Source organism: Notamacropus eugenii, chromosome 1, assembly GCF_028372415.1.
Source record: "Notamacropus eugenii isolate mMacEug1 chromosome 1, mMacEug1.pri_v2, whole genome shotgun sequence".
NCBI classification, from domain to species: Eukaryota; Metazoa; Chordata; class Mammalia; order Diprotodontia; family Macropodidae; genus Notamacropus; species Notamacropus eugenii.
Genome location: NC_092872.1, coordinates 618,178,876 through 618,205,890, shown reverse-complemented (window position 1 = coordinate 618,205,890; position 27,015 = coordinate 618,178,876). Strand labels below are relative to the sequence as shown.

At 35.6% G+C, this 27,015-nt stretch overlaps 1 protein-coding gene across 4 annotated transcripts in view; it reads left to right on the top strand.

Annotated features, from left to right (window-relative positions):
- POLB (DNA polymerase beta) overlaps window positions 1-27,015 on the top strand; it is a 36,457-nt gene that overhangs the window by 4,989 nt on the left and 4,453 nt on the right. For all 4 annotated transcript variants that reach the window (XR_011972643.1, XR_011972644.1, XM_072635061.1 and 1 more), the window contains exons 3-12: window positions 466-532; window positions 2,789-2,863; window positions 3,708-3,766; window positions 5,187-5,236; window positions 10,937-10,988; window positions 16,620-16,674; window positions 16,781-16,853; window positions 18,168-18,238; window positions 19,158-19,244; window positions 26,807-26,868. Coding sequence is in view for 2 of the 4 variants with exons in the window: in XM_072635061.1 (XP_072491162.1) it covers window positions 466-532; window positions 2,789-2,863; window positions 3,708-3,766; window positions 5,187-5,236; window positions 10,937-10,988; window positions 16,620-16,674; window positions 16,781-16,853; window positions 18,168-18,238; window positions 19,158-19,244; window positions 26,807-26,868 (651 nt within the window). In the remaining 2 variants the exon portion in view is untranslated. The remainder of the gene's footprint in view (window positions 1-465; window positions 533-2,788; window positions 2,864-3,707; window positions 3,767-5,186; window positions 5,237-10,936; window positions 10,989-16,619; window positions 16,675-16,780; window positions 16,854-18,167; window positions 18,239-19,157; window positions 19,245-26,806; window positions 26,869-27,015) is intronic.

Here is a 27,015-nt window from a genome sequence, read left to right as displayed (position 1 = left end):
TAAAAGCAAAACTATACAATAGAGCTTAAAAGTAATCTAGACTTTTGTACTCTTATTAAAATTAATGTTTTTTATTAGATTATACGTTAAAATATTTTTTAAAAATTTGGAAATGACCTTTTTGTTTAATATTTTTATTTGTTTGTGAATGTTTTCGTTAATAGTACCTAAACTTATAATACATTTTTAAAAGTACTGCTAGTGTTATGTTAGAGTTTTTAACAAAATCTCTTAGAGTAAGGCTATAACAGTGGACACAGTACTTACTCAGATAGATGTAGCAGTGGAGGTTCAGTAAATGACTTGGAGCATCACATATGAGAGTCATAAAAAGTTGTTTTGAGGAAGAAATGTTGTTATTTTGCTAGAAATTGAGGGGTGGCTGTTTGAGTGTATCTTAGTTCCCTAATAGAAAAGCTTAAAATCTGACTTTGTTGGTTTGGGGTTTTTTTTGTTTTTTAAAAGAAAAGCAGCCTCTGTGATAGCCAAGTACCCAAGCAAAATAAAGAGTGGAGCAGAAGCAAAGAAACTGGTAAGACTTATAACCAATTAAAATAAAGAAGTGTCCTAGTTTGCATCATATCCAGATATTAAACTAAAGACTATCCCTTTTCTTGGAATGACTCTTAATACAGCCTGTTGAAACACAAAGATTAATTTTTAAGGTCTTTATTTTTTTTAAATTAAAAGTGCTAACATGTTTCCCAAAAATCTCCTATGGAATAGATAGTAGTGTAGTACAGGGCAACCCAGCAGGCACCTGTTTTTGTATCACCCAAGAACTAAGAATGGTTTGAACATTTTAAAATACAGTCATTTTTTTAATGTAAAAAATATTCTGAATTCTTGGATCCTACAGACATAGTGGTCCCCTAGCATAGTGCATAGAATACTAGGCATCAAGTCAAAAAAACTTTTCAAATCCTATTTCTGACCTTTACCAGCTGTGCCAACATGAGCAAAGGAACTTCACTTCCTGAGTCCTTGTCATCCTCTTGAAAATGAAAAGAATAATACTTGCAGTACCTATATTGCAGAGCTGTTATGAGGCTCAAATGAGATAATGTAATGTAAAGCATTTTTCACACCTTAAAGTGTTATGTAAGTGTCAGCTAACCTTAGCGCTACGGCTCCCACCACTTCCACATACCTGTTGATCCACAATCTAAACATTAAAACTAAACTACAAACCAGTTTTCCTTTTCATTATTGTTTTCAGAGTCCATGACCTGTTTACTATTAGGTGATAAGTTTATTTGACAACACCTGCTTGTTTAGAAAAAATTAGACTTTTTAAAGCATGATTAATTTTCCTTCATAGCTTTTAATGTTAGAATGGAAAACATTTTGCCATTCTTTGAATATTGCTCTATTTATTTAATTAATGTTTTATTCATGCTTCTTTTTCATCACTCAGTTCCCAGTGACCCCCTCCCCCATAGAATTCTCCCTCCTCACATAGTAGAATTAAGCAAAGCAAACCACTTAATTCTCTCTTTTGTGAGGATTTAAAATAAGTTGTCCCCAATATTCTTTTCCCTAATTACAAGAGGCAGCATTGCATAGTAAAAAGGATACAGAATTTGGTGTCAGAAACCTGGCTCTTCCACTTATTATCTTAAACAAGTCACTTGACCTTTGTAAGTCTATTTCCTTATGATTAAAATGAGGGGATTAGACTAGGTGGCCTCTAAGGTCCCTTCTCTAACTTGATAATCGTTTGAATATATTGGCATGCCTAATAAAGCATGCCTCATTTTGCACCTGTAGTCCACCACCACCTCTTTACCAAGAAAAGAGAAGTGTGTTTCATCATCTAATCCTCTGATGTCAAAGAGTTCTGATTTCCTTCAGTGTATATTACTTCACTCTATGTGAGTTTATACAAATCTTCTCTAGTTCCTCTGAATTCCTCACATTTGTCTTTTCTTAAAGCACAGTGATACTATGTCTAATTTTTATAACACATTTGTTAAGCAATTTTCCTCTTTGTTTCCAGAAATTTGATACTTTGTCAAAAATACTATGTGTTCTTTTTCTCTGTCTTTTCTTGTGGATTAATTCATGTAGTGATTTCAATGGGTCAGAGGGTGTGTGCATTTTAGTTCTAAATTGTTTCCAGAGTGGTAGACAATTTCACTACTCCAGAAGTGCATTGGTATGCCTGTTTTCTTAAAGTCCTTTCAAAATTCACCATTTTCATTTTTGTTACCTTTGCCAATGGAATAGTTGAGAAGCAAAACCTCAGAATTTTGAAAATTTGCCTTCCTCTTACTCTTAGTGATTTAGGGCATTTTTTCATATGTTGTCACTTTGCATTTATTTTGAAAATTTAGTGTTCGTGGTCTTCCACTTTTTCTCTGTGGAAAGGCTCTTGTCAAACATGAGGTAAGTATATTTTTAGCTTTAAGAGGGGAAAGATCTGTATCCTGCTACAGAAAATCAAAGGCCTTGAATTTTTCCCTATTACTCACTTTCTTATTTTCAGCCTTAATTACTTGGACTTACCTTCAATGACCTTGAGAAATTGATTCGATATTTAATTCAGGAGATCTGTTTACTCCATTTTCAATAATCTTGTGTTTTAATGCATTTTTAAATATTCTACCCCTCAGAGTTTTACCTATCCCTTATTTCAAGACTTTCTAGGTGATGGCCACTTATTTTCTTTTTTACTTTTTACTTTGCTCTTAGTTAATGTAGTAGATTCCAAAGGTTTCACATTTCAATTATATGTGAACTGTCTAGCATGTTAATAAATGCTTATTGATTAATCTTTCCATTTTAGGATGGTGTAGGAGCAAAAATTGCTGAGAAGATTGATGAGTTTTTAACTACTGGAAAATTACGTAAACTGGAAAAGGTAAGTCCTCATTTGATTTACTTCATTATAATTTTTTATTCTTTCATGATGTTTTCAGTATTAGTAATGTCTCATAAAAATATTAGTAAGATTACTAAAAAAGAGAGATCACTGATAATGGAATCCATTAAGAACATTTTATTTTCTTAAATGTTTATCATTCTAATAAAACATTCACTTTTTACTCACGATTTTAAGAGATAATTTCAACTGGTATGATCAAATGAGTTCCATATCCTCATTGCTATTCCAGAGGAGAGACTCTAAGAATCAGCTAAGTGAAGAACTGTTTACCTCAAATAGCTTTGCAACCTTATTTCAGTCTTATACTAATCAGTAGCTTTGTCTCTCCTGATTCTTCATGTGTAGATCTTTGTATAGAATTGGATAAACTGGAGATAGGAAATCTTCAGGAGGCTCTGTAAATGACTCTGCAAGTTTAGAAAGCTCCCTGTATTATCCATTATATTTGAATATTTTTTCTCTGCAGATTTAAAAATATCACCTGAGGTATAGAAATCTATCTTGCCCTACAAGAAAATAGAGGGGAAGGGGATAAGAGAAGGGAGGGGTGTGATAGCAGGGAGGGCAGATTAGGGGAAGGGGTAATCAGAATGCATACTCTAGGGGAGGGCAGAGGGGAGAGGTAGGGAGAAAATTTGAAACTCAAAATCTTGTGGAAGTGAATGTTGAAAACTAAAAATAAAGAAATGAATTTTTAAAAAATCAAAATGTCACCTGAAATGATTATGCATATCTGTTGACTGACTGATAACTTAAATGAAATAATTTTATTTATAAAGGCAACCCAGATTCACATGTGCCTTTTTCTTCTTTTCTAAAGATTAGGGAGGATGATACAAGTTCATCCATCAATTTCCTGACACGAGTTAGTGGCATAGGGTAAGAAATGCATTTAAAATTGTACTATGATAGTTTGTTTTGTTTAATATATGTAACCTTTTAATTTTGTATCAAAGTAGGCCTTTTTGGCACTGAACAAAGTAAAGTATAGCAATGAGATATTAATATATGAATGCCCATTTTATCTTTACAGAATGAAATATTCTTCCAGATTTCAAAAGACAAAACTTTTAACCACTTTTAATAGACATCTTACTAAAATATGTGCTTACTTGTCTTGAACAGTGTACATTTGGTGTCCATGTACTGAGTATGTTAACCTTGTCTTGATGACTATACTATACTTACAGCTAGTTATATCATGCTCTAGGAAGTGGTGCCATAGGACATTGGAAAGAACACTGGATGGAAGAGTTTTGAGGCCTGGGTTCAAATTCAGCTTTGCTTTTTAAGTGTGACCTTGGGAAAGTCACTTAACTTTTCTGATCCTCAGTTTCCTCATCTTTTAAATGAATTTATAATGAAACTGGATGACTTCTATATTCCATTCCAGTTCTAAATCTTTGATTCTATAACCATCTAGTCCAGGGGTTCTTAACTTGGAATGACCTCAGACTATTGTACATTTATAACTTTTGTGTCTAGTTTGTTATTTCCCATTATTCCTCTTTACTCACTCTCTATTCCAACCAAACTGGACTACTGGCTATTCCCTAAATTCAGCATTCCATCTTCTGCCTTTATTCACATCAGTATTCTGTATGCCTGAAGTATATGCCCTATTTATCTGTGCCTTTTAGAGTCCTTACCTTCCTTCAAAGCTTCACTTAGATGCCACGTCTTCCTTTACGCCTTCCCTGATCCTCTTCCAATCCTCTTCCAACCCTCTTGACATTTTAGTGAGCTCTTCTTCCCCAAATTTTCCTTTAGAACTTTGATTTCTTCCTTGTCCCTTCACTTCTTATTTTGTGTTGTATTTACCCACATACACATTGTATCCCCCCAGGGAAATATAAACTCCATGAGGTCAGGGACTTAACACTTTCATATTCCCCAACTTCTGGTAGAGTACCTTGCTTATAGAAGATTCTTAATAAGTATTTGTTGAGCTGAATTTCTTCCTCCTGCTATCAGCTGTCACTTCTGTAGGTGAGCAGTTTTTACTCTGTTGTTCTAATACAGGATAGAGGCCAGCTAGTGCCTCCATAATCGTCCTGTGGAATAAGGAGCATGGACTTTGTAATATTGGTCCAACATATGCCTTTTTCAATTTCAGGTTCATGACTGAGTAACTTATAATCAAAGTTAGTAGAGTAAATGATAAATTATTGTAGTAACAATCTTTAGCTTAAATAGCAACTCTTAAGTTGTTTATGAGAACATATAACTATAGCATTCTATCTCAAGAACAAAAAGTTTTCAGTTTTCACATGTAGTTGATAATTTCCTTTCTTCACAGTCCATCTGCTGCAAGGAAGCTTGTTGATGAAGGAATTAAAACATTGGAAGGTGAGTATAAATTATTAGTCATCATTAGTAAGCCAAATTTTTAAAAATTATTTTTATTTCATTACGTATTTTCCAATTGCATGTAAAAAAATTTTTAACAATCTTTTTTTTTTAATTTTGATTCTAAATATTCTCCCTCCCTTCTCCACCCTCATCCTTGAAAGGGGAAACAATTTGATATCAGTTATATATGTGAAGTCACATAAAACATAGTTTCCTATTAGCCATGTTGCAAAAGAAAACACAAAATAAAACAATGAAAATAAACTTTGAAAAGTATGCTTCAATCTGCATTCAGAGTTTTATAAGTTGTCTCTAGAATTAGATCAAATTTTTCATGTGTCCTCTGGAATTGTCTTGGATCAATGTCTTGGTCAGGATAGTAACTAAATTTAGTTTTAGGAAAGGCCGTTAATATTACATGGAACCCAAAAAACTTATCGCTTGTGCACACAGATGATAGACCATGGCTATAGCTCTACTATCAAGATGTAAGGTGTAGTATTCATATGTATTTAGATATATGTAAGCTTATAAATTACAGAAAAGAAACTAATTTGGCAGTAAAACTTCCTAGCCTATATAATTTCTGTTCACATATTTCCTAAGTTTAAAACTGGTAAAAATTGCTTTTTTCTTTTAATAAAGGAAATTGTATAATTTATAGTATTTTTGTACTAGTTTTTAAGGTTATAAGTTGCCTTTTTTCTTTATATAATATTTTCAGGATTGCTAAGCCTTTACAAGTTATTATAGAATTAAGGTCTGTAGGTGGAGAAAGGCTCTATAAAAGATAGTTATTGAAAAAATTGCTTCTTCCTAGGAGCAGGCCTCAGTTTGTTTATAGCAGAAAGTTGTACTTAAAATCCAGAGCCTAAATCAAGTAATTGTAAAGCTTTTTAAAAATTTCATTTAGAATCCCACCAGTTGTAATGTGCATCTTTTCATACTTTTCAAGGGTATGGTTTACCTTGGACAAAGACACACAATTACATTCTACCTTTCAACTCACTGGTTTGGAATGTAACAACTGTTTATATCCATGTTTTCATTTTTAACTATTTAGACACTGATTGACTTCCTGCTGTGTGCATGCCCCTATAAAAGAGAAGATATGTATGAGAAATTATCAAAGCCCTAAAAAGTATCTTACTGAAAAATCAAGAGTAAAACACATGAAACATTTAGAAAACAATATTGTAATTAATAGCCAAACTGTGTAAAACTGATTATAGAAATTCAGTGCTATCGATGTTTAGAAGAAAGCAATCCCTACAGCCTGGAGTTTTCCAGGAAAAGAGGGTATCTAAAAAAAAAACAGAATTTGTGTATATATAGAAGTATAGGGAGGATGTTTTAATATGGGAACAGCATAAACAAAGGTATGACATTGTAAATCCACTGTTTGTGTTGGGGAATTTTATGAATTAAGGTTAGAGAAGATAAACCAGATTACTGAGAACCTTGAATACCAGGTTTGGATTTGATGATTTAGAAGCCATTGTAGGAGTTAGAGAGGCAGGTAGATAACTCAGTGCATAGAATGCTGGGTCTGCAGTTAGGAAGACCCGAGTTCAAAAATGGCCTCCAACATTTACTAACTGGATCATCCTGAGCAAGTCACTTAACCTCTCTGTTTGCTTTGGAGGCAGCTAGGTGTTTCATTGGATAGAATTCTAGATTCAGGAAGACCTAAGGTCAAATTCAGCCTCAGACATTAGCTGTGTTACCCTGGGCAAGTCACTTAATCTCTGTTTGTCTTAATCTACTGGAGAAGGAAGTAGCAAACCACTCCAGCATTTTTGTGAAGAAAACCCCAAAGAAAATTGGAGTCACAAAGAGCTGGATATGACTAAACAACATAGATTGTAGAGTAGCAAAATAGCATGATAAAAGTGATATTTTTAAGGATATTAATCTGAAGAGAGATATGTTGAGTGCTTTGAAGAGAGGAAAGACTAGAAGACAGAGAAATATATCTGAGACTGTCATAATAATCTAGCGAAAAGTGAGAGAAACTTGGGCAAGGGAGATAGTAGTGATAATGGATTCCCAGTTAATAAGTAGTCATTATGTGAACAGGCAGTTTTCAAAAGAAGAAATGCCAGCTGTCATTAGCCAAGAGAATAATTAGAAATGCAAAGTAAACAAGTTCAGAGGTTCTACCTTACTTTGATCAGATTTGCAAAGATGACCAAAAAATAATAATAATGACAAACAATTGACAGAAAATGGGCACATTAGTGCATTGTTAATGGAACTGTGAATTACTTTAGCTGTTTGGAAAGCAATTTGGAATTGTGCCCCCAGAGTCAATAAACTGTACATACCCCTTGATCCAGCAGTACTACTATAGGGGCTATTCCTTAAAGAGATACAAAAAAAAAAACCAGGAAAGCAGCTCTTTTTGTAGTAGCAAATGACTGGAAACCAAAGGGCTATCCATCAAATGGCTAATAGCTGAACAAATTATAGTCTATGAATATATTGGAATACTCTTGTGCCAGAAGAAATTATGAAAGAGGAGGGTTTAAAGAACACTTGTATGAACTGCTGAAGAATAAAAATAAACAGAATCAGGAGAACAATCTCTAAAATAACAACATTTGTAAGGACAGACAACTTTGAAAGACTTAAGTACTGATTAGTGCCATAACCAACCATGAATTGAGTGGACTGATGAAGAAGTATGCCACCCACTTTCTGATAAAAAGGTGATGGATTCAACATGCGAAATGACAGATATTTTTGGACATAGTCAATGCAGGGATTTATTTTGTTCTAGTTATATTTGTTATCAGAATTTGTTCTTTTTTTTTTGTTGGGGGAGAAAATAAATGTGAATTACAAAAAAATTTAAGAAAATACTAATTGGGATAGGAAAAGAAAAAACTGTTCCAAGAAGCATTTTAATGAACGGCATGACATGCCGTAGTGACAGGTGGAATATAGTTTCCCAAAGAAGGAAAGAGTCAAAGGTGATGCCAAAGTTTTTGGCCTAAGTGAATAGAAGAATGTATAACGCACTGACAGAAATAAGAAAGTTGAAAAGGGAAATAGTTTTGAGAGAGAAAGATAATGTGCTTTGTTTGAAACCTTTTAAATGAGGTGATTGAGGACATACAAGTAGTGATCGTCATTTAAAAATATTAGATCTGGTGCACAGATGAGGTCAGTGTGGGAAATGTAATTTGGGAAATCACCAACATACAGGTGAGAATTAGTACAGTGTAGTAGAAAGAGTAACTGGACTTTGAGTCAGAAGACCTAGGGATTAATTCTGTTACTTGTGGCTATAAGCAAATCACTTAACTTTTTAAGTCTCCATTTCCTCATCTGTAAAATGAGAGTCATGTTACTTGCCCTATCTATAGGGTTGTTCTGAACAAAGTAGTTTGTAAACTTTAAAGGGTTGCTTAGTTGTGTGCTATGGTAATAGGCAAAGGCAGAATAAATGAACTGCCTGCAGAAGGAAGGAAAAAGAAAAGAGCAAAGAACTCCATAGTTGGATGTTTGGATAAGGATCCAGAAAAGGAAAAAGAAAGAGCAGTTCAGAGAAAGGAGAGCAGAAGGGCAAAGAAGGAGATTTTGAAAAGAAATATGGTCAACAGTGTCAAATTACTGAGAAGGCAGGAGAATGAGAAACAGAAAGGGGAAGGTTTTGGTTTAGCCAGATTGGTTCTTGAGAGAATGATTTTAGTAGAGTGGTGAAGAAACAGATAATTAAGAAGGGGATAATTAAGAAGGAAATGAGTATAGAATACCTATTCATGGAGTTTCACAGTGAAGAAAAGAGTTTGATTGGAACAAGTAAGGCTCAAGCAAGGTTTGGGGATTTTTTCTTTTTCTTTCTTTTTTTTTTTAGATGGGGAGGTCTGAGTATGTTTGAAGTCAGGAGGCAATAAGCCAGTGTGAAAGGGTGGATTTTTTTCCCCACTTGATAAATGGTTAAAGGATATGAACAGGCAGTTTTCAGAGGAAGAAATCAAAGCTATCTATTGTCATATGAAAAATGCTCTAAATCACTTTTGATTAGAGAGATGCAAATCAAAACAACTCTGAGGTACCACATCACACCTATCAGATTGGCTAACATGATAAAACAGGAAGGTGATAAATGTTGGAGAAGATGTGGGAGAGTTGGAACACTAATTCATTGTTGGTGGAGCTGTGAGCTGATCCAACCATTCTGGAAAGCAATTTGGAACTATGCCCAAAGGGCTACAAAAATGTGCATACCCTTTGATCCAGCAATATCACTTCTAGGACTGTATCCCCAAGAGATCATAAAAATGGGAAAGGGTCCCATATGTAAAAAAATATTTTATAGCAGCTCTCTTTGTGGTGGCCAAGAACTGGAAATCAGGGAGATGCCCGTCAATTTGGGCTGAACAAGTTGTGGTATATGAATGTAATGAAATACTGCTGTGCTATGAGAAATGAACAGGAAGACTTCACAGAGACCTGGAAAGACTTATATGAACTGATGCTGAGTGAAAAGAGCAGGACCAGGAGAACTTTATATACAGCAGCAACCACTGTGTGTGAGGATTTTTTTCTGGTAGACTTAGAACTTCATTGCAATGCAAGGACCTAAAAAATTCCCAGTGGTCTCTTAAGGGAAAATGTCTTCCACATCCAGAGAAAGAACTATGGAATTTGATTGCAGAATGTAGCAGATCATTTTCTTTTGTATTACGTTTTGGTTTGTTTTAATTCTTCTATACAACGTGACTAAAGTGAAAATGTAATAGGAATGTATGTGTAGAACCTATATAAAATTGTATGCCATCTCAGGGAGAGAGTGGGGAAGGAGGGGGAGGGAGAGGAAAAAATCTAAGTTAAATAGAAGTGATTGTAGAACACTGAAAACAAATTAAATAATAATTTTTTTAAAAAAAGAAAATAAAAGGGTGGATTTTCTGAGTAGAACTGTGATGGCTGTTCCTTTCTGAAATATAAATAAATAAATAAATCCTGAAATCCCTCTCATTCATTCTTTTCACTTACTGCTGCATGTAGTCATTATTTTGTAGTTTTTGTGCATATGAAAGTTTATTTTTTATTTTTATCACAGTGCATATGAAGATGCAGCTATATTGTATGACTACCTTGAATCTGTGATTGTTAGATATATTGATTTGCTTTAGGTGGTCTGAAAGTGCTTAATTTCTCCATTGTTCTTTTGCATCTTCTTATCCGTTGTATAAGGGTGTATCAGCTTTTGAATCATATTAACATTGATACTTCATTGTTCAGATTTAATTCAGAGCCAGCGGTACTAGACTAAAAATGTTATATTGAACCTGTATCTGTTCTGTCAAGACATACAATTGTCCGTACAGCCTATTTATCCCCAGAGATAAGAAATAATTGCCAGTACAGGTTCCATATAGTGCTAGTCTGTACTGTACCCTGAGGAATTAGCCTAACACTTTGCTAATTTCATGAAATTATGTTACAAAACTTGAATGTAGTTAATGCATATCCATCATAAGAAGAGCAGTTTGAGGTAGTGTAGTTATGAAATGTTTGATTCTTAATCCCATCAAATTATTTTTATATTTAATTTCTTTTCTGATAAGCTTTTGAAAGATCATTTCAATGAACTAATATTTTGGTTAGTTTTTATTTTGTAATGAAGTAGTTTTTCCAAACTGGTGAATTTTACATCTCAGAATTTTTCTATTTCCTACATAGATCTTAGGAAAAATGAACACAAGTTGAACCATCATCAGCGAATTGGGCTAAGGTAAGATATTATCTTTTTTGTTGACATTTGAAATTTTAAGGCTAATTCCAAAACTGCTCTTTAAGACTTCAGTCTTAATTCAATTAATTTTCAATTAATTTTTCATTGCAGAAATGCCCAGTATTATTACTGTGACCTGTTAGATATATTCCAGTATTTTCACAGATTTAGCTATATATACAAATGTTTGCAAACATATACTTACATACTTCAAAAGACTCATTTAAACAAGTATAAGTACTCCTTCTTCCCACACAAATTATAACCCCTTCATGCCTTTTGGTGATGAATCTCCCTGAATTTAGGCAGGTCTTAGGGTGATGATCTCTTTTGCCACATTGACACTTGAAGCTTTTCCAGCTTGATAGGATCTGCCAAAATTTACAATTCATTGGGGTAACATTCAGTCACTTCCATGCCTTGTTGAGTCATTAGAGAAAGGCTTTATTGTAGAATATAGATAGTGTGTATGTGTGTGTATACACATACACATACATGTATACATATATATATTGTTTCAAATAAATATGTATTCTCCTTTATTAAAATCCTTCTCTGATATCTTATCATGACATTGATATTACTGTGGTTCTCAAATACTTTGATAGGTGCTACCAGACTGAACAGACATTCACTTTTGGTCTCATTGATAAAATTGTAAGTTTGTTATCCAGCAAGAAGCCTGAGTTTAGAGAGGCTTATCATTAGTCTGACTGCTTAACGATGGATTATTCAGGCACAGTAATTCTGGGTAAAGCCATCTACAAAATTGTGGAGAGTCTGTAGTCTGGATCAGTGGTTGGAGTACCCACCCACACAGACAAATACCAAATCTGAAAAAGTATTGTACACACACGCACACACACACACGTTGGGTGACAAGGCATGAACAAGAGAGGTTTAATAGCAATATGGGAAGGAAATAAGTTATAGTTATTCAAATATTAGTTAAGTGTATTGAACAGTTATAGCTCACACATAGCTTTACATTTCATAGGACACTTTACTTAAAGTAGCAAGTCTCATCATCTCCAGAGGCTTTGCAAGGTTAAAGGTCTTTACTAATCATGTAGCTACTAAGTAGTAGAGCTGTGACTTGAAGCTCAAGTTCAGTGCTCTTTCCATCATTGTCTTGGAAAGTTACCAATAATGTCTTCTCTCTTAAATCCAGTAACCTTATCTCACACTGTTTTTCTTGGTCTTTCTCCATCTTTTGACATTTGACTGCTCCATTCTCTTAGAGGTTTTTTCTCAGTTGGCTTCTTTGACACAGCCTTCTAGTTTTCTTCCTAATCAGTGACCAGCAGTTACCAAGTCTAAGTCTGCCTCTGCAGTACCTGTTGTGTTTGTCTCCTATCCATCACTTACACAGTCACCACCCTGGTTCAGGATATCATCACTTTTCATCTGAACTTTTTTTATTTCAGTTATTTAGATCTGGCTTTATTTGTGTGAAAAGTAGTCGGGGGGGGGGGGTTAATTTTTTATTTTTTTACTAATTTATTTATTTTTAGTTTTCAACATTCACTTCCATGAGATTTTGAGTTTTAAATTTTCTCCCTTTCCCTCTTCTCCCCCCTCTCCAAGACAGTATGCAATTTGATATATTCTCTACCTATACATTCATATTAAAAATATTTTAAACATATTAGTTTTTTTAATTAAATATATTAGTCATGATGTAAAGAAGAGTTAGAAACAATGGGAGCAACCGTGAGAAAGAAGAAACAAAACTAAACAGCAAAAGAAAGGGAGAACTAATAGTCTGCTTCCATCTGCATCCAGACTCCAAAGTTCTTTCTCTGGATGTGGATAGCATTTTCTATTGTGAGTCTTTTGGAATTGTCATAGATCCTTGCATTGATGAGAAGAGCTAAATCTATCAGTCAGACATTGGACAGTGTGGCTGTTATTATGTACAGTGTTCTCCTGGTTCTGTTTATTTCACTCTGCATCACTTCATATAAGTCTTTCCAGGATTTTCTGAAGTACACCTGCTCATCATTTTTTATAGCACAATGGTATTCCATTACATTCATATAACACAACTTGTTCAGCCATTCCCCAGTTGATAGACATCCCCTCAATTTCTAATTCTTGGCCATCACAAAAACTGCTATAAATATTTTGTATAAATATTTATATATTTATATATAAACAAATACACAAATATTTGTATAAAGAAATATTTTGTATAAATAAAAATTTTGTACATGTGGATCCTTTCCCATTTTAATGATCTTTTTGGAATACAGCCCTAGAAGTGGTATTGCACAAAAGATATACACAGTTTTATAACCCTCTGGGCATAGTTCCAAATTGTTCTCCAGAATGGCTGCAGTTCACAACTCTACCAACAATGCATTAGTTTATCTGAACTCTTTTGATAGCCTTTTAATTGAATTCTGCTTCCAGGATCCCTTTATTGTTTGTAGTCTGACCTCTGCACATTTGCCAAAATAATTTTCCAAAGGCACAGTTCTCTAGAGTAAAATACTAACTTCATAGCCTGACTGTAAGGCCATCTCATAGTTTAGTATCAGCCTGCCTTTCCAGACTTATTCCATATTACTTTCCTTCCCATACTCTATATTTCACTGAAGTTGTTTGTACCATGAACTTGACATTCATGTCTCTTCTCTCCATGCATCTACTCATTCTCCTCATTCCCACAATATATTCATCAACTCTGCTTCTGAATCCTTATTTTCCTTTCAAGTTTTGTCTCAGGTGTTCCTTCCATGAAGCTATCCTTGCTCTCAGTTGTCTGTGCTCTGCTTTTCCTTAGTGTCTTAACTTAGTTGTGTTTACGTAGCTCTCCTGACTCCCCAGTAAAGTGTAACAACTGTAAGGGCAGAGATTGTTTTATTTTTATCTTTGTATCTCCAGTTCCTTGCATATGGCAGGCATTTAATAAGTGTTTTGTGATTTGCTTTCAATTTCCATTATATCATACTTTAGGAGAAGCAGACTGATATAGTGGAAGGGGAACTGGGCTCCCTGAACCTTAGTACTTATGTGACCCTGGGCAGGTCATTTCACCTAAACTGAACCTTAGTTTCTTCACCTGTAAAATGGGGAAAGTAATTTTTATACTACCTATTTCACAAGATTGTTGTAAAGAAAGCAAAAACTTAAATCATTGTATAAATATTAACTGTTCTTATAGTCAGCGTTAGTGATTAAATTTTTCTTGGTTCTCTGTGCTTTTAGGAAGGCTTAATTTTATGTTCATACTCTCTTTAGAAAGTGATATCAGCCTTCTCAAATTTCCCCTTCTTGGGATAGGGATACTTCATACTGTACCATAATTTTTCTAACTGTAGAATATTTGATTTTAGAATATGCTATCAATGCTTTATCTAAACACATCTATGATTTAGATAGATGTCCTTCTACCTAAACTTAATCTATCCTAGGTTTCCTTCCAGGAAGAGACCAGTGTTGTTAGGTCATTACTTTCCAAACTTTTATCCAATAATCTGAAATATATATTTTTTTAAATTTATTTAAAGTTTTCAACATTCATTTCCACAAAATTTTGGGTTCCAAATTTTCTCCCCATTTCCCTCCCCCCACCCCAAAACGCCAAGCATTCTAATTGCCCCTATAACCAATCTGCCCTCCCTTCTAACATCCCTCCCTTCCCTTATCCCCATCTTCTCTTTTGTCCTGTAGGTCAAGATAACTTTCTATACTCCATTACCTGTATTTCTTATTTCCTAGTTGTAAGAACAATACTTAACAGTTGTTCCTAAAACTTTGAGTTCCAACTTCTCTTCATCCCTCCCTCCCTACCCATTCCCTTTGGGAAGGCAAGCAATTCAATATAGGTCATATCTGTGTAGTTTTGCAAATGACTTCCATAATAGTCATGTTGTGTAAGACTAACTATATTTCCCTCCATCCTATCCTGCCCCCCGTTGCTTCTATTCTCTCTTTTGATCCTGTCGCTCCGCAAGAGTGTTGACTTCTAATTGCTCCCTCCTCCCATTGCCCTCCCTTCCATCATCCCCCCTACCCTGCTTATCCCCTTCTCCCCCACTTTCCTGTATTCTAAGATAGGTTTTCATACCAAAATGAGTGTGCATTTTATTTCTTCCTTTAGTTGAATGTGATGAGAGTAAGCTTCACGTTTTTTCTCTCACCTCCCCTCTTTTTCCCTCCATTGAAAAGTCTTTTACTTGCTTCTTTTCTGAGAGATAATTTGCCCCATTCCATTTCTCCCTTTCTCCTCCCAATATATTTCTCTCTCACCGCTTAATTTCATTTTTTTAAGATATTCAATTCACCCTGTCCTCTCTGTGTGTGTCTGTATGTGTGTGTGTCTGTGTGTGTGTGTAATCCCACCAACTACCCAGATACTGAAAAAAGTTTCAAGAGTTACAAATATTGTCTTTCCATGTAGGAATGTAAATAGTTCAACTTCAATAAGTCCCTTATGATTTTTCTTTGCTGTTTACCTTTTCATGCTTCTCATGATTCTTGTGTTTGAAGGTCAGATTTTCTTTTCAGCTCTGGTCTTTTCATCAAGAATACTTAAAAGTCCTCTATTTCATTGAAAGACCATTTTTTCCCCTGATGTATTATACTCAGTTTTGCTGGGTAGGTGATTCTTGGTTTTAGTCCTAGTTCCTTTGACTTCTGGAATATAATATTCCACGCCCTCTACACAGGGCTGAGGTAATAATTACCTCCTCAGTGCTCCCAGGGGTTTTAAGATCCCATCTCAGCTGCTGTAGGGGCTGAGATGGGAACTGCTGCCGCCTGCTAGATGTGGCTTCTGCGGCGGCTGCCTAAGGCCAGAGCTATGGGAAGGCCCTTCTCCCTTCCTGGCCAGCTGAAAAAACTCCGTCACTGACCTTTGGCACCTGTGAGTTGAGGGATCTGTGAACCCACTGCTGCTGGGACTGGGGATTCCACAACTGGAGATTCCACCCCCGAGGGCTCTTCGAAGCCCCACCTCGAGGCCAAGTCTGGGCTGGGCTCTGTACCCAGTCCGGTGCAACAGATGTTTCCCATAGGCCTTTCAGGTCACCCTGGGCTGGAAATCTCCACTCTGTTGTTCTGCACTTCTGCTGCTCCAAAATTTGTTGAGAGTCCCTCTCTACAGGTTTTTTATGGGCTGTGTGGGGAGAGCCTGCCTTTGTGTGTCTTTCTACTCTGCCATCTTCCAATAATCTGAAATATTCTAAAGAATATCCTGAGGTATTATATTAGTGAGTTGGTGCCTTTGTGAAGTGAATTGGTATAACAAACATGCAGATTCAGGAAAATAGAAGTTGTAACTTCCTGAATTACCAGCAGAGTGATTTAATTTGTAAACAAACTCACTGACTTGAATTCATTCATTTCTCTCATTTTTAGAAATTGAGTTAGAACATAGTATTTACTTATCACTTAGTGTAGATGAAGTTTTCTGAATTGTTATAGCACTTAAGGTTTTGGCTCTATCTTTAGGAATTGAGGTTAAGAAGCAAATTGCTATTACTTACCTAGTTCATAATGAAGCTTTATTTTTATGTAAGATTTGGTTTCTTAAAAGTCTTTTAATGGTAGGTCACTTACTTTCAGGGTTTAATTTTTAAGGACAATTGAAATTCACTGTTTTTAATTCTTTTTTTGTTGTAGATATTTTGAAGACTTTGAAAAAAGAATTCCCAGGGAAGAGATGTTACAAATGCAAGTAAGAGATTCCTTTATTGTATTTTGGTAGTTTGAGGGAAAAGTCACTAAAATAAAACAAATTATTTTTAGAATTTTAATTTGTCTTTTTCTCCCCTCTTACTTAGGATATTGTATTGAATGAAATTAAGAAAGTTGATCCAAAATATATTGCTACAGTCTGTGGAAGTTTCCGACGAGGTGAGTGATTCCTAGTCCTGTAATATCATATAATGATAATTGGATTTGCCTATGAGGGGTAAGATTGTAAACCCCAACAAAGTCATTAAAACCCAGTAGTTTTGGCTTGAAGAAATGTGTGGTTGTTTCTGGGTAATTAGAATCTAAGTTGGTTAGATCCAAGGAACAGTTGACTTGTTTTTGTTGTAGGATATTATAGTTTTCACAGAATCTGTTGAAAATAATCTTAGAAAACTGACCTGACCATATTCAGCCACATTTACCTAAGAAGTAGAAGTTAGGTAGTCAGAAGTGCTATTGGCAGTTACAATAAAAATCTAATATAGAAGAAACCAGAAAGATTAATACCATGGCTTCCTTTTCTTAGAGTTAAAACTTAGAAACAACAATTGAGAAAAGGTGCTAGAAATACTAAAATTAGGAAGAGGAAATCATCTCCATTCTTCCCATGATATACTACTGGGAGGGAATGTGGGTGAGTACACCAAGAGTGTTGCTCTTTCCAGTTAGGCACCCACCCTGGACAGGTTCAAGTGCCCATTTAACAGAATTATTTGCTTGCCACTAATCAGGAAAGAATTCTATCTTTTTTATCTTTTTCCCTAGAATTGTAGACTTTAAAATAAAATAACGACAGCAAGCATCCATTGACCAGAATCCTTAGCGGTTTTAAATTTGGTGGGCATGAAGGAAATTCAGTATTTTGGGGAGGAGGGGCAAATGGTAGGAAGACAAACTGATAGGAAGAAATTATTTTGAAAAGCAACATCTAGGATGTGTCCTAGAATCAGTACATATTCAATGTAATCTCTTCCTTGTTTACAGTACTGGACAAAGATCATTCATTGATGTTTAGGATGAAGATCCTCAGTCTCCAAAAAAGCTTATGTTCACAATGCTCTACTTACCAGGACAGGAAAGTGTACCAATATATTTATCAAAAATTTCCAACCATAAGGTTTGAACAAGAGTTTTTTGGTTAACATTAATTTATCCAAAATACATGAATGTTCCAGTTAATTAAGATTTTGTATTTTGAAGCTTAAACCATCGATGCATTTTCTAATACATTGAAATTTTTTTGTATAAAACTAGTACTAGTTACTGTTTTTATCTTAGATCCTGCTGACAGCATCAGCATTTATCCAAAAAGTTAGAGTTAAAATCTTTTAACTTGCTCTGAATATGAAGAACAGTGAAATACTAAGTTAAGCCAAAAAGTAGGATCTTCCAATATCATCAACCAGATTCCAAGTCTACCTAACTTTATAATTTTGCATTAAAAATTTAATTTATTTGTATTTATATTTACAGGTGCAGAATCAAGTGGAGATATGGATATTCTCCTCACCCATCCTAGCTTCACTTCTGAGTCAGCTAAACAGGTATCAGTCCATCCCTTAAGTTTAGTCAGTTTCTCATAGAAGTGCTTATGTTTGTTTGTATTTGTTGGCAGTTGAGTAGTTATAGTAGATCTTATTCATGATGAGACAGTCATTTAGGAGTTTTTTATGCTGAGTTCTACGGCAGGGAAGACAGGTTAAGAAAATGTAGGTAAAATATCTTTTCCCCCAACAAGCTATGAAAAGGGCAATTGAACTTTGAGAGGGGTGAGTTTTGGTGAAGTACTTCTATTGCTGATTTTCTATGTCACGATATACTAGTAAATATTATACTTAGTTTTGCATGAAAGGAGGATTTTTCAGTTAAAACAGAGTTGATATTAATGAAAATGCAGATGACACAAACCTGAGCAAGGTGTAACTAACACACTAGAATTACAAGATTCATGACAATCTTGATAGCCTACAACATTGTTTTGAATTGAAGGGATAAATGTAAAATTCTATATTTGAATTCAAGAAATCAACTTTATAAGATAGGGAAATCATATTTAGACAGCAATTTTAAAAAGATCTGGATGCTTTAGTGAACTGTGGCATTGAGGTCCCTTCTAACTCTGAATTATGCAGTTCTATGAAAAATGCCATTATCCTCCTCAGGAGATTCAAATATATTAAATTCGTTTTGGAAAACATGTACTTTTAAACATCACCTAATTTATTAATATGATTTATTCAAATAAAAATAATGAATTGTATATTCTTCCTGGTTTGATAATTTTTTAATGAGCAACCACCTTTTCTAAAAAATATATTTTATTTACTTATATCAGTTTTTGCTGGAGAAAAAGTATTTAATGAAGAAAATAAGAATGTCATATGTTCTTTTGTAAGTCCTCAGAAAGATTAACTTTTAACCTTTTCTTTTCCTTTTGTTTATTTGCTAATTTTGATCTTACAGCCTAAGCTGTTGCATCAAGTTGTAGAACAACTACAGAAAGTCCACTTCATCACAGATATTCTGTCAAAGGGGGACACAAAATTTATGGTGAGGTTTTGGATTTTTTTGATTAGCACAGTTGAAAAAACCTTGGAGACTTCTCAGTAACTTTCCCAGTAACCAGCCTGATTGGTTGCAAGCTTTTCTTCTCTGAAGTCTAATATTACAGTAAACAAAACTAGCATTTGTATCTCGTTGTAGATAAACTTATTTAAAAATTTGCTTGACGTTTCCCACTTCTGATCAATCTTTACTGTTGAAGTAGGTAATCAAGGGGTAGCAGCTAGATGGGTCAGTGGATAGAGCACCAGTCCTGGCATCAGGAAGACTAAGCTTCATGAGTTCAAATCTGGCCTCAGACACTTACTAGCTGTATGACCTGGGCTAAGTCACTGAACCCTATTTGCCTCAGATTCCTCATCTGTATAATGAGCTGGAGAGTATTGCGTTTTGGTTTGTTATATGATTTCTCCCATTCATTTTAATTCTTCTATGCAACATGACTAAAGTGAAAATGTATTTAATAGGAATGTATGTGTAGAACCTATATAAAATTGTATGCCGTCTGAGGGAAGGAGGGAAAGAAAAAATCTAGGTTGTATGGTAGTGATTGTGGAATACTGAAAATAAATAAGTAAGCAAACAAATAAATAACTGAATAAGTAAATAAATAAATAAGTGAGATGGGGAAAGAAATTACAAATCACTCCAGTATCTTTGTCAAGAAAACTTCATATGGGGTCACGAAGAGTCAGACATGACTGAATTGACTAAACAACAAGAGGATAGTCAAGAGAAATCTGCAGTGCTTCTTAATCCTATGGTATTTTTTAAATTACTAAAATGACTTAGATACAGAATTGTTACCATTAAAGTAAATTTGTTACTAAAATTATCTACTAAAGTCTTATTCTCATGTTTCCTTATAATGTGGAGGTGAGCCTGAGTTATTAACAGCTAGATTATCAGATGCATAAGCCTTGGCAGGTTCTGTGAAGCTGGAAAAGCTTTCAATAAGCACCTAGTAATAGATTGTATATCTTGTGTCCAAGAATGAATCATGCCAAGTTCAGAAAGGTTCATCCAAAGTTGACTGCAAGATGATAAATTTTTTGGCTGCAACAGCTCTCAAAGTCTATCTACTAAGTTATAGTGGGTTAAACATCTGTGTCAGCAGAAATATCTACTCTAGTGAAACTGCAGCATTCCTAAAATTCATCTTTATTTTGAAATTTCTGGCAGACTTCTTCCATCATCGAGATTAGAATTAATCTGAAAAGTATTAGTTTACACAGGGGAGAAAAGGAGTAGGAGGTGTACAGGAAGATAACATGAAGGAAGAGGCAGGGAATGCAGACAAGGCATAATTAGAGAAGGAAATGGAAGAACACTGTTATAGAAGTCTTTTATAATGAAATGAAGTGTAATCAGTCATCATAATCCCTGTCTTCCTAGAGGCTTAGGGGATAAAGATGCAAAAAGAAAAAGCTGCATCTGGATTAAAGATAGATTATCAAACAATACTTTATAAATATCAACGGAAAGACATCTTCAGAAATGCAGAAAATCCTTTTCCTTTTTGAGTTGTTAATGTTTGTAATGATATCATTGTATCCTGTATTTGGAAGTATCAAGCTTCAGGGCTAAATTCCATGTATTTGTGAAATTAATTTGCCCATAAGAACTTTGTCATTTTGGGTGATCACACAGACACACACACAGACACACACACAGACACAGACACACACACAGACACAGACACACACACACACACAGACACAGACACACACACACACACACACACACACACGCACTTTGGAAAAACCCTTCAGGAATAATGAGTTAGCTGTACTACACAACTCTTCAGCTATTCCAGTTAAACTTTCAGAGACTTTACTCTGACTGGCTTAACTACAGCCCCACAGCACAGAAATTATATCCAGGGCTACAGAAGTTGGCTGGATAATATAACAATAATAATAATTGGTATTGATTTATTTAGTGCCTTATCATTTTAAAGGTATTTTAATATATTTTGTTGTTTGATCATGCAGCATTGTTTTCCAGAAGGAAACAGTTATAAAGGGGGAAAGTGACTAGTTTTAAATAGAATAACTCAGACCAGGTCTAATGTTAGGAAGTTGTAAAGGCTCTAGATGATTCACAAAATAGGAAGCATTTGAATTTTGCAGATAGCTATTAACTCTCTTGTCCCTAGGACTCATAGAGACCCTAGTTTGATACTGTTGTTTAGAGGACCATAGCCAGTGTTTATTTATAAGGATGAGGAAAGTTTAACTTCACCCTTCTAACTGTGACTGGAACTATTTTGCCTGGGGCATCAGAATCTGTTTGAAGAGAGAAAGTAGCTGTATGTTTCAGGATAGTGGAAAAAGCAATAGACTAGGAAATAAGATGTAGATTGCAGTTCCCACTATCTATCCATCTTCCCCTTTCTGGGCCTTGGTTTTTCTCATCTGTACAATCTGGATTATATTTGTTCTGTCTACTTTAGACGTAAAATTGTCATAAGACTCAAATGAGATGATAACCTATGAAACCACTTTGAAAAAAAGTACACAGTACACATGCATGTTTTATGTATTATTTTCATGATGATACATCACTGATCCCTTGATTGCCAAATTTAATGTCTTTTCTCAATCTTTCTCCTCCTTGGTCTTTCTGCAGTACTTGACACTATTACTTACCTCCTCCTTTTGGATACTTTCTCTTCAGGTTGTCATTGGTGTTCCTTTTGGATTTTCATATATGCCTGACCTCTCTTCAGTCTCCTTTGCTGACCCCTCTATCTGTGTCATACCCACAAACTGTGGGTATCCCTCAAGGCTCTCTCCTAGACCTTCTCTTCTCCCTTTACAGTGTCTGATTTGATGATTTCATCAGTTCCTATGGATTTAATCATCTCTATACAGATGATTCCCAGATCTATACATCCAGTTCTATTCTCTTTCCTGAACTCCATCCCCACACCATCAGCCATCTTTTGGACATTTCAATCTGGATATTAACATAGACATCGTAAATTTAACATGTGCAAAACAGGATTTATGATTTTTTCTCCCAAACAGTCTCCTCTTCCCAAGTACTGTTGAGGGCACTACCATCCTCTCAATTACCCAGGCTCCTACCCTCATCTCCTTATCATCACTCACCACATATATCCAGTCTTGCCAAATCTTGTTGTTTCTATCTACACAGCATCTATGTATGTCCCCTTTTTACCACTTACTCAGTCACTACCTTAGTTCATGCCCTCATCACCTCAATCTGTACTGTTATAGTTGATTTCTAATTGGTCTCCCAACCTTAAGTTTTTCCCCATTCTAATCCATCTAGAGTGATTTTCCTAAAGTATAGGTTCGCCCATGTGTCTCCCTATTACTCCAGTCATATGGAAAGCCCTCTCTTTGGCATTTGAAATTCTTAACAACCTGACTCCTTTCTCCTTTTCCAGCCTTGTTATACCTTACTCCGCCTCACACCTTCTGTGATCCCTCTCTTCTGGCCTACTTGCTGTTCCTTGTAGACAACATTCCATCTTCCATCTCACTCTCTTTGCCCTGGATTCTCCCCCATGTCTGGAATGCTTATCCTTCTCTCTCTGCCTTTTTAGCTTCCTTGAAGACTTAGCTCAAATCTCACTGTCTTCAGGTGGCCTTTTCCATTCCCCCTAAGCTGCTGGTACTTTTCCCTCTGAGATCACTTAACTCCCATCTACCCTCAATATAATTTTTATGCACCCCTTTGTCTCCTTCATTAGAATGTCAGTTCCATGAGGTCAGGAGCTATTTTTGCCTTTCTTTGTGCCCCCATTGCTTAGCACAGTGCTTGGCACATATAAGTGCTTGATAAATACTTGTTGACTGGCTATCTGGGAATGGATTGTTAGAGGGAACCTGCTGAGGAAAACATTGAAATAAAAATGAGAAGTGAGGATAAAATAATAGGAGTAGAATAGAGAGAATGACTACCAAGGAGTAGGTGAATAGGTGGTAAAGTAATAGAAGAAATGTTTTAGGGAACCTAGACTACCTGACTTTAAATTCAGATTTAAATGGTAGAATTAAACCATCAAAGACCTATTCCCTGACCTCTTGATGATATAACCTATAGGCTGGCAATCATGAACATTTTCTGACCTACTACAGGGAAGCAGCTTGACATTGTTCCTAAATGCCTATTAGGTTGTGAGCATCTATCTGTGTTGTGTTAGTTATTCTCAGGATGTAATGTAATTTTAAAAAAAAATTCTGTAACCAGCTGTAATCCAGCCTTTTAAAAGGTGAGGCTATTCCAAATCTTTTGTTTGTTTAATCGGTCTAGATAATTGCACTGTTTATTCCATAGCCATTTCATTTAGAAGGAAAAAAAATGAGCTTTTCTCCTTATAGTTGCCTATTATTGACTATAATAGGAATCAGTTAGACCGTAGTACTGAGGGTGAACTTGGCCTCAAATAATTTCTATAGAATTGAGTAGTCAGGATTTCAGGGACCATAGAAGGTAACTAGAATCCCCTGAGGAAATGAAAGAGGTTTTATTTCAAACACTCTACCTGAATCCATCCAATTGAAATGCCAAACAGAGCTAATCCATTCAATCCAGCAAGGAATTTATAATAATACACTGAAATTCTTTAACACTAGCTCTAGCAAAAGTGCAGGAAATCAAATTTGCCTTGAGGAAAGGAGCAAAACCATTAGATAAAATCCTTTTACTAACTTGACAAACAGCAAGATCATTGATTCAGGAACAAAAATAGCCATATCTGTAAGGTATTACCGTATGGTAATTCCAGATGGAAATAATTTCTGATCCAGTTGAGAGTAGAAGTTGAGTTGAAACTTGTTAATGCCTCAGGAAGATCAGCTTCATGTTGTGAAGCTAACCTAAAGTTTTACTAATCCTCTAACCACCGGCCCCTTTTTGTATGGGAAAGTCCTAAATATAGTTTTCCAAATGAAGAAAATCTAGTCTTTGGGAATTCACTACATTACAGCAGTTTAGACTAAATTCTACCCGTGTGTGTGTGTGTGTGTGTGTGTGTGTGTGTGTGTGTATACATTTTATCATGAAGACTGGATGAATGAATGAAAAAGCAATAAATGCTTTATAATATATAAATGTTTATTATGTAGAAAGCACTGTTCTATAAGTGATTGAGATTTAAATAAAAAATAAAAAGTTCTTCCTCTCAAGGGGTTCACATACTAATTCAGAGAGACAACACATATAGCACTTTTCAGCATCAAAGTAAAATGGAAAGGTCTCATGGTCGATAGGGTAGGGTTCAATAGCAAAACAGATGATAATGCATTGTCTTGAATATCAGTTTCACTGATAAAATCATACCACTTAAATCATTTGACAGGGCCCAAGGACTTTAGTGGCAACAGTTTGTTTTTGGAGGTCTTTAGTAGTTGTGCCTGAAGTTCCTGAAGAAGCAGTTGCTGGGCCACATTTTCTTGGGAATTGCTGCCTAGTGGGCTAAGGTAAAAGGAAGGCTGGTAGGCCGGGACCCTGCCATTCCCCGGGCTCTTAGATTTACCTGTTAATAGTTGGTCAGTTGTTGATGTTGGTGTCAAGGAAGGCAAAGCCCTTCTCTGCAGATATTTGTCCTCTCAGTGATGGTTGTGGAGCATAAGCTGGGAGCAGACTGAAGTCTGAAGAGCACTGCTGTTTCCAAGACTTCTGAGGCCAGACCCTGGGCTGTCTGTCTAGGTCTCCGGAGGTAGTGATGGTGGTTTGACCTTCTTGTCATAAGCTGCCTCCTGGCTATTCCTTAGGGTGACCTTGCTGCTTCAGCTAAGCTGCCTTGCATTAAGTTTGGTGGGGACAGCTGGTCTGTTCTCCACAGGATTTGCTTCCTTGGGTGTTGTGCTAGAAGCAGGACTGGGTGGGGGACACTATTATTCCTGAGGCTCTTGGAATCTGGGTCCTAGGCCATCTCCATCCAAGTCTCATTGGAAGTAGTAGTTGATCTGATGTTTGTGGTGGGTGGGCTGATCTGGTACAAACTGTCTCCTATAGGGTGCCTTTTGATGCTTCATGCAAGTGACAAATGATGGGATATGACCTGCCTTTTTTTTTAACATTAATATGAAATTGTTATAAAGTATAGATTAGTGCCCTGATAGGCCTTTCTACTCAAATTTCTGGAAATGACAAAGAATTCATCTTTTACTGTGTAAATTTGTTTGGTGACTAGAAAGTCATCGTGGGCTCATACTCATAAAATGATAAAATTCAGTGGTTTCTTTATCTCCTGAAAAGTCCTTCGTGGAATTAGAATTGAAATTAGTACTACCCTCAGCATTAATCTGCATGTACTTATTTATATTATCTCAAGAAACTAATGTTTCACTATCTATATGACATTAATGTTTTCTTTAGGGTGGAATGGATTTTTAAAACTGGAACAGAGTTAAATGTATAGTTTGATTTCTGGATTCTTTCCAGGATAAGGAAAATAATAGTCCCACTGTCCTCTGCCCTGGTCAAACAGCATGGGAGTATTGTGTTCAGTTCTTAGATGGCATATTTTAGGAAAGAAATTGATAAGCTGGAGAGTATCCAGAAGAGGATATAGTTGAGACAGTAAAGGGCCTTATCTTCCAATCATATTAGCGTTAGTTTAAGGAATTGGAATATTAAGCCTGGAGAAGAGAGAATATCAGGGAGCATAATAGCTGTCTTTAATTTTGTGAAGGACAGTCACATCAAACAGTGCTCCAGAGGATCGGTGGGGTCGAAATCACCAGCAGTTAGAGTGCTGGGCTTGAATCCTGTATCTAACATTGAATTTTTGTGTTAACAAGGCAAGTACTTTAAAACCTTTCAGTCTCAACTTCCTCATCTGTAAAGTGGAAATAATAATACCTGTAGCACCTGAGTCTACTGACTGTGAGGCTCAAATGAGTGTGTAAAGAAAGTACTTTACACAAGTTAAAGTGCTGTATAAAGTTTGGAAAAAGTGGATGAAAAAGTCTGGATGAGATCTGGGACCAAGGAATGTTAGTAACAACAGCAGCATCTATCCAGTGTGCCAAGTACTTTACAGATATTCTCTGACTGAACCTTACAACAACTCTGGGAGGCAGGCACTATTATTACCCCATTTTGTGGTTGAGGAAGCTGAGATTAAGTGACTTGCCCAAAGTCACACAACCGGTTTGAATCCAGATTTTCATTCAAGGCTTCCTGACTTCAGGCCCAGGTCTCTATCCACTGAGCCACCTAGCTAACTACTCCATCCTAGCTGGAATGGAGAATGTGTTAAAGAGGAACAGTATGTATGTAAGAAGATTGAAAAGGAAGGTTGGAGCCACATTGTGGGAAGTCTTCAACGTAAACTTAAGGGAGTTGTATTTTATGAATGAAATGTGGCAAGCTATCAGGGAACTCATTCAGAAGCTAGTAATATGAAAGCAGAAAAGCTGATAAAATAGATAAAGCGTTTTGACCTCAAACTTAAGTTTTCAAAAGTATAGATTTAAATATCTGCATTTTTTAAAATATGTGATGAAAAGTAGGCATTAAATTTTTTAAATTATCTTTTCTGTTTTTTATCATTTGTTTGCTCTTAGGGTGTTTGTCAGCTGTCAAGTGAAGATGAAGATGCATATCCATATAGAAGAATTGATATCAGGTATTGTTCACAATTGGACTCAAACCTACTTGAGCAACTTTTCCTCTGTTTCTTCTTATCCTTCTCTTCTGCCTGTCCTGCCCACCTGCCTACCTCAGAGGGCTATTGGGGAACATTGTCAAAGACTTAAAGCACTACGTAATATAA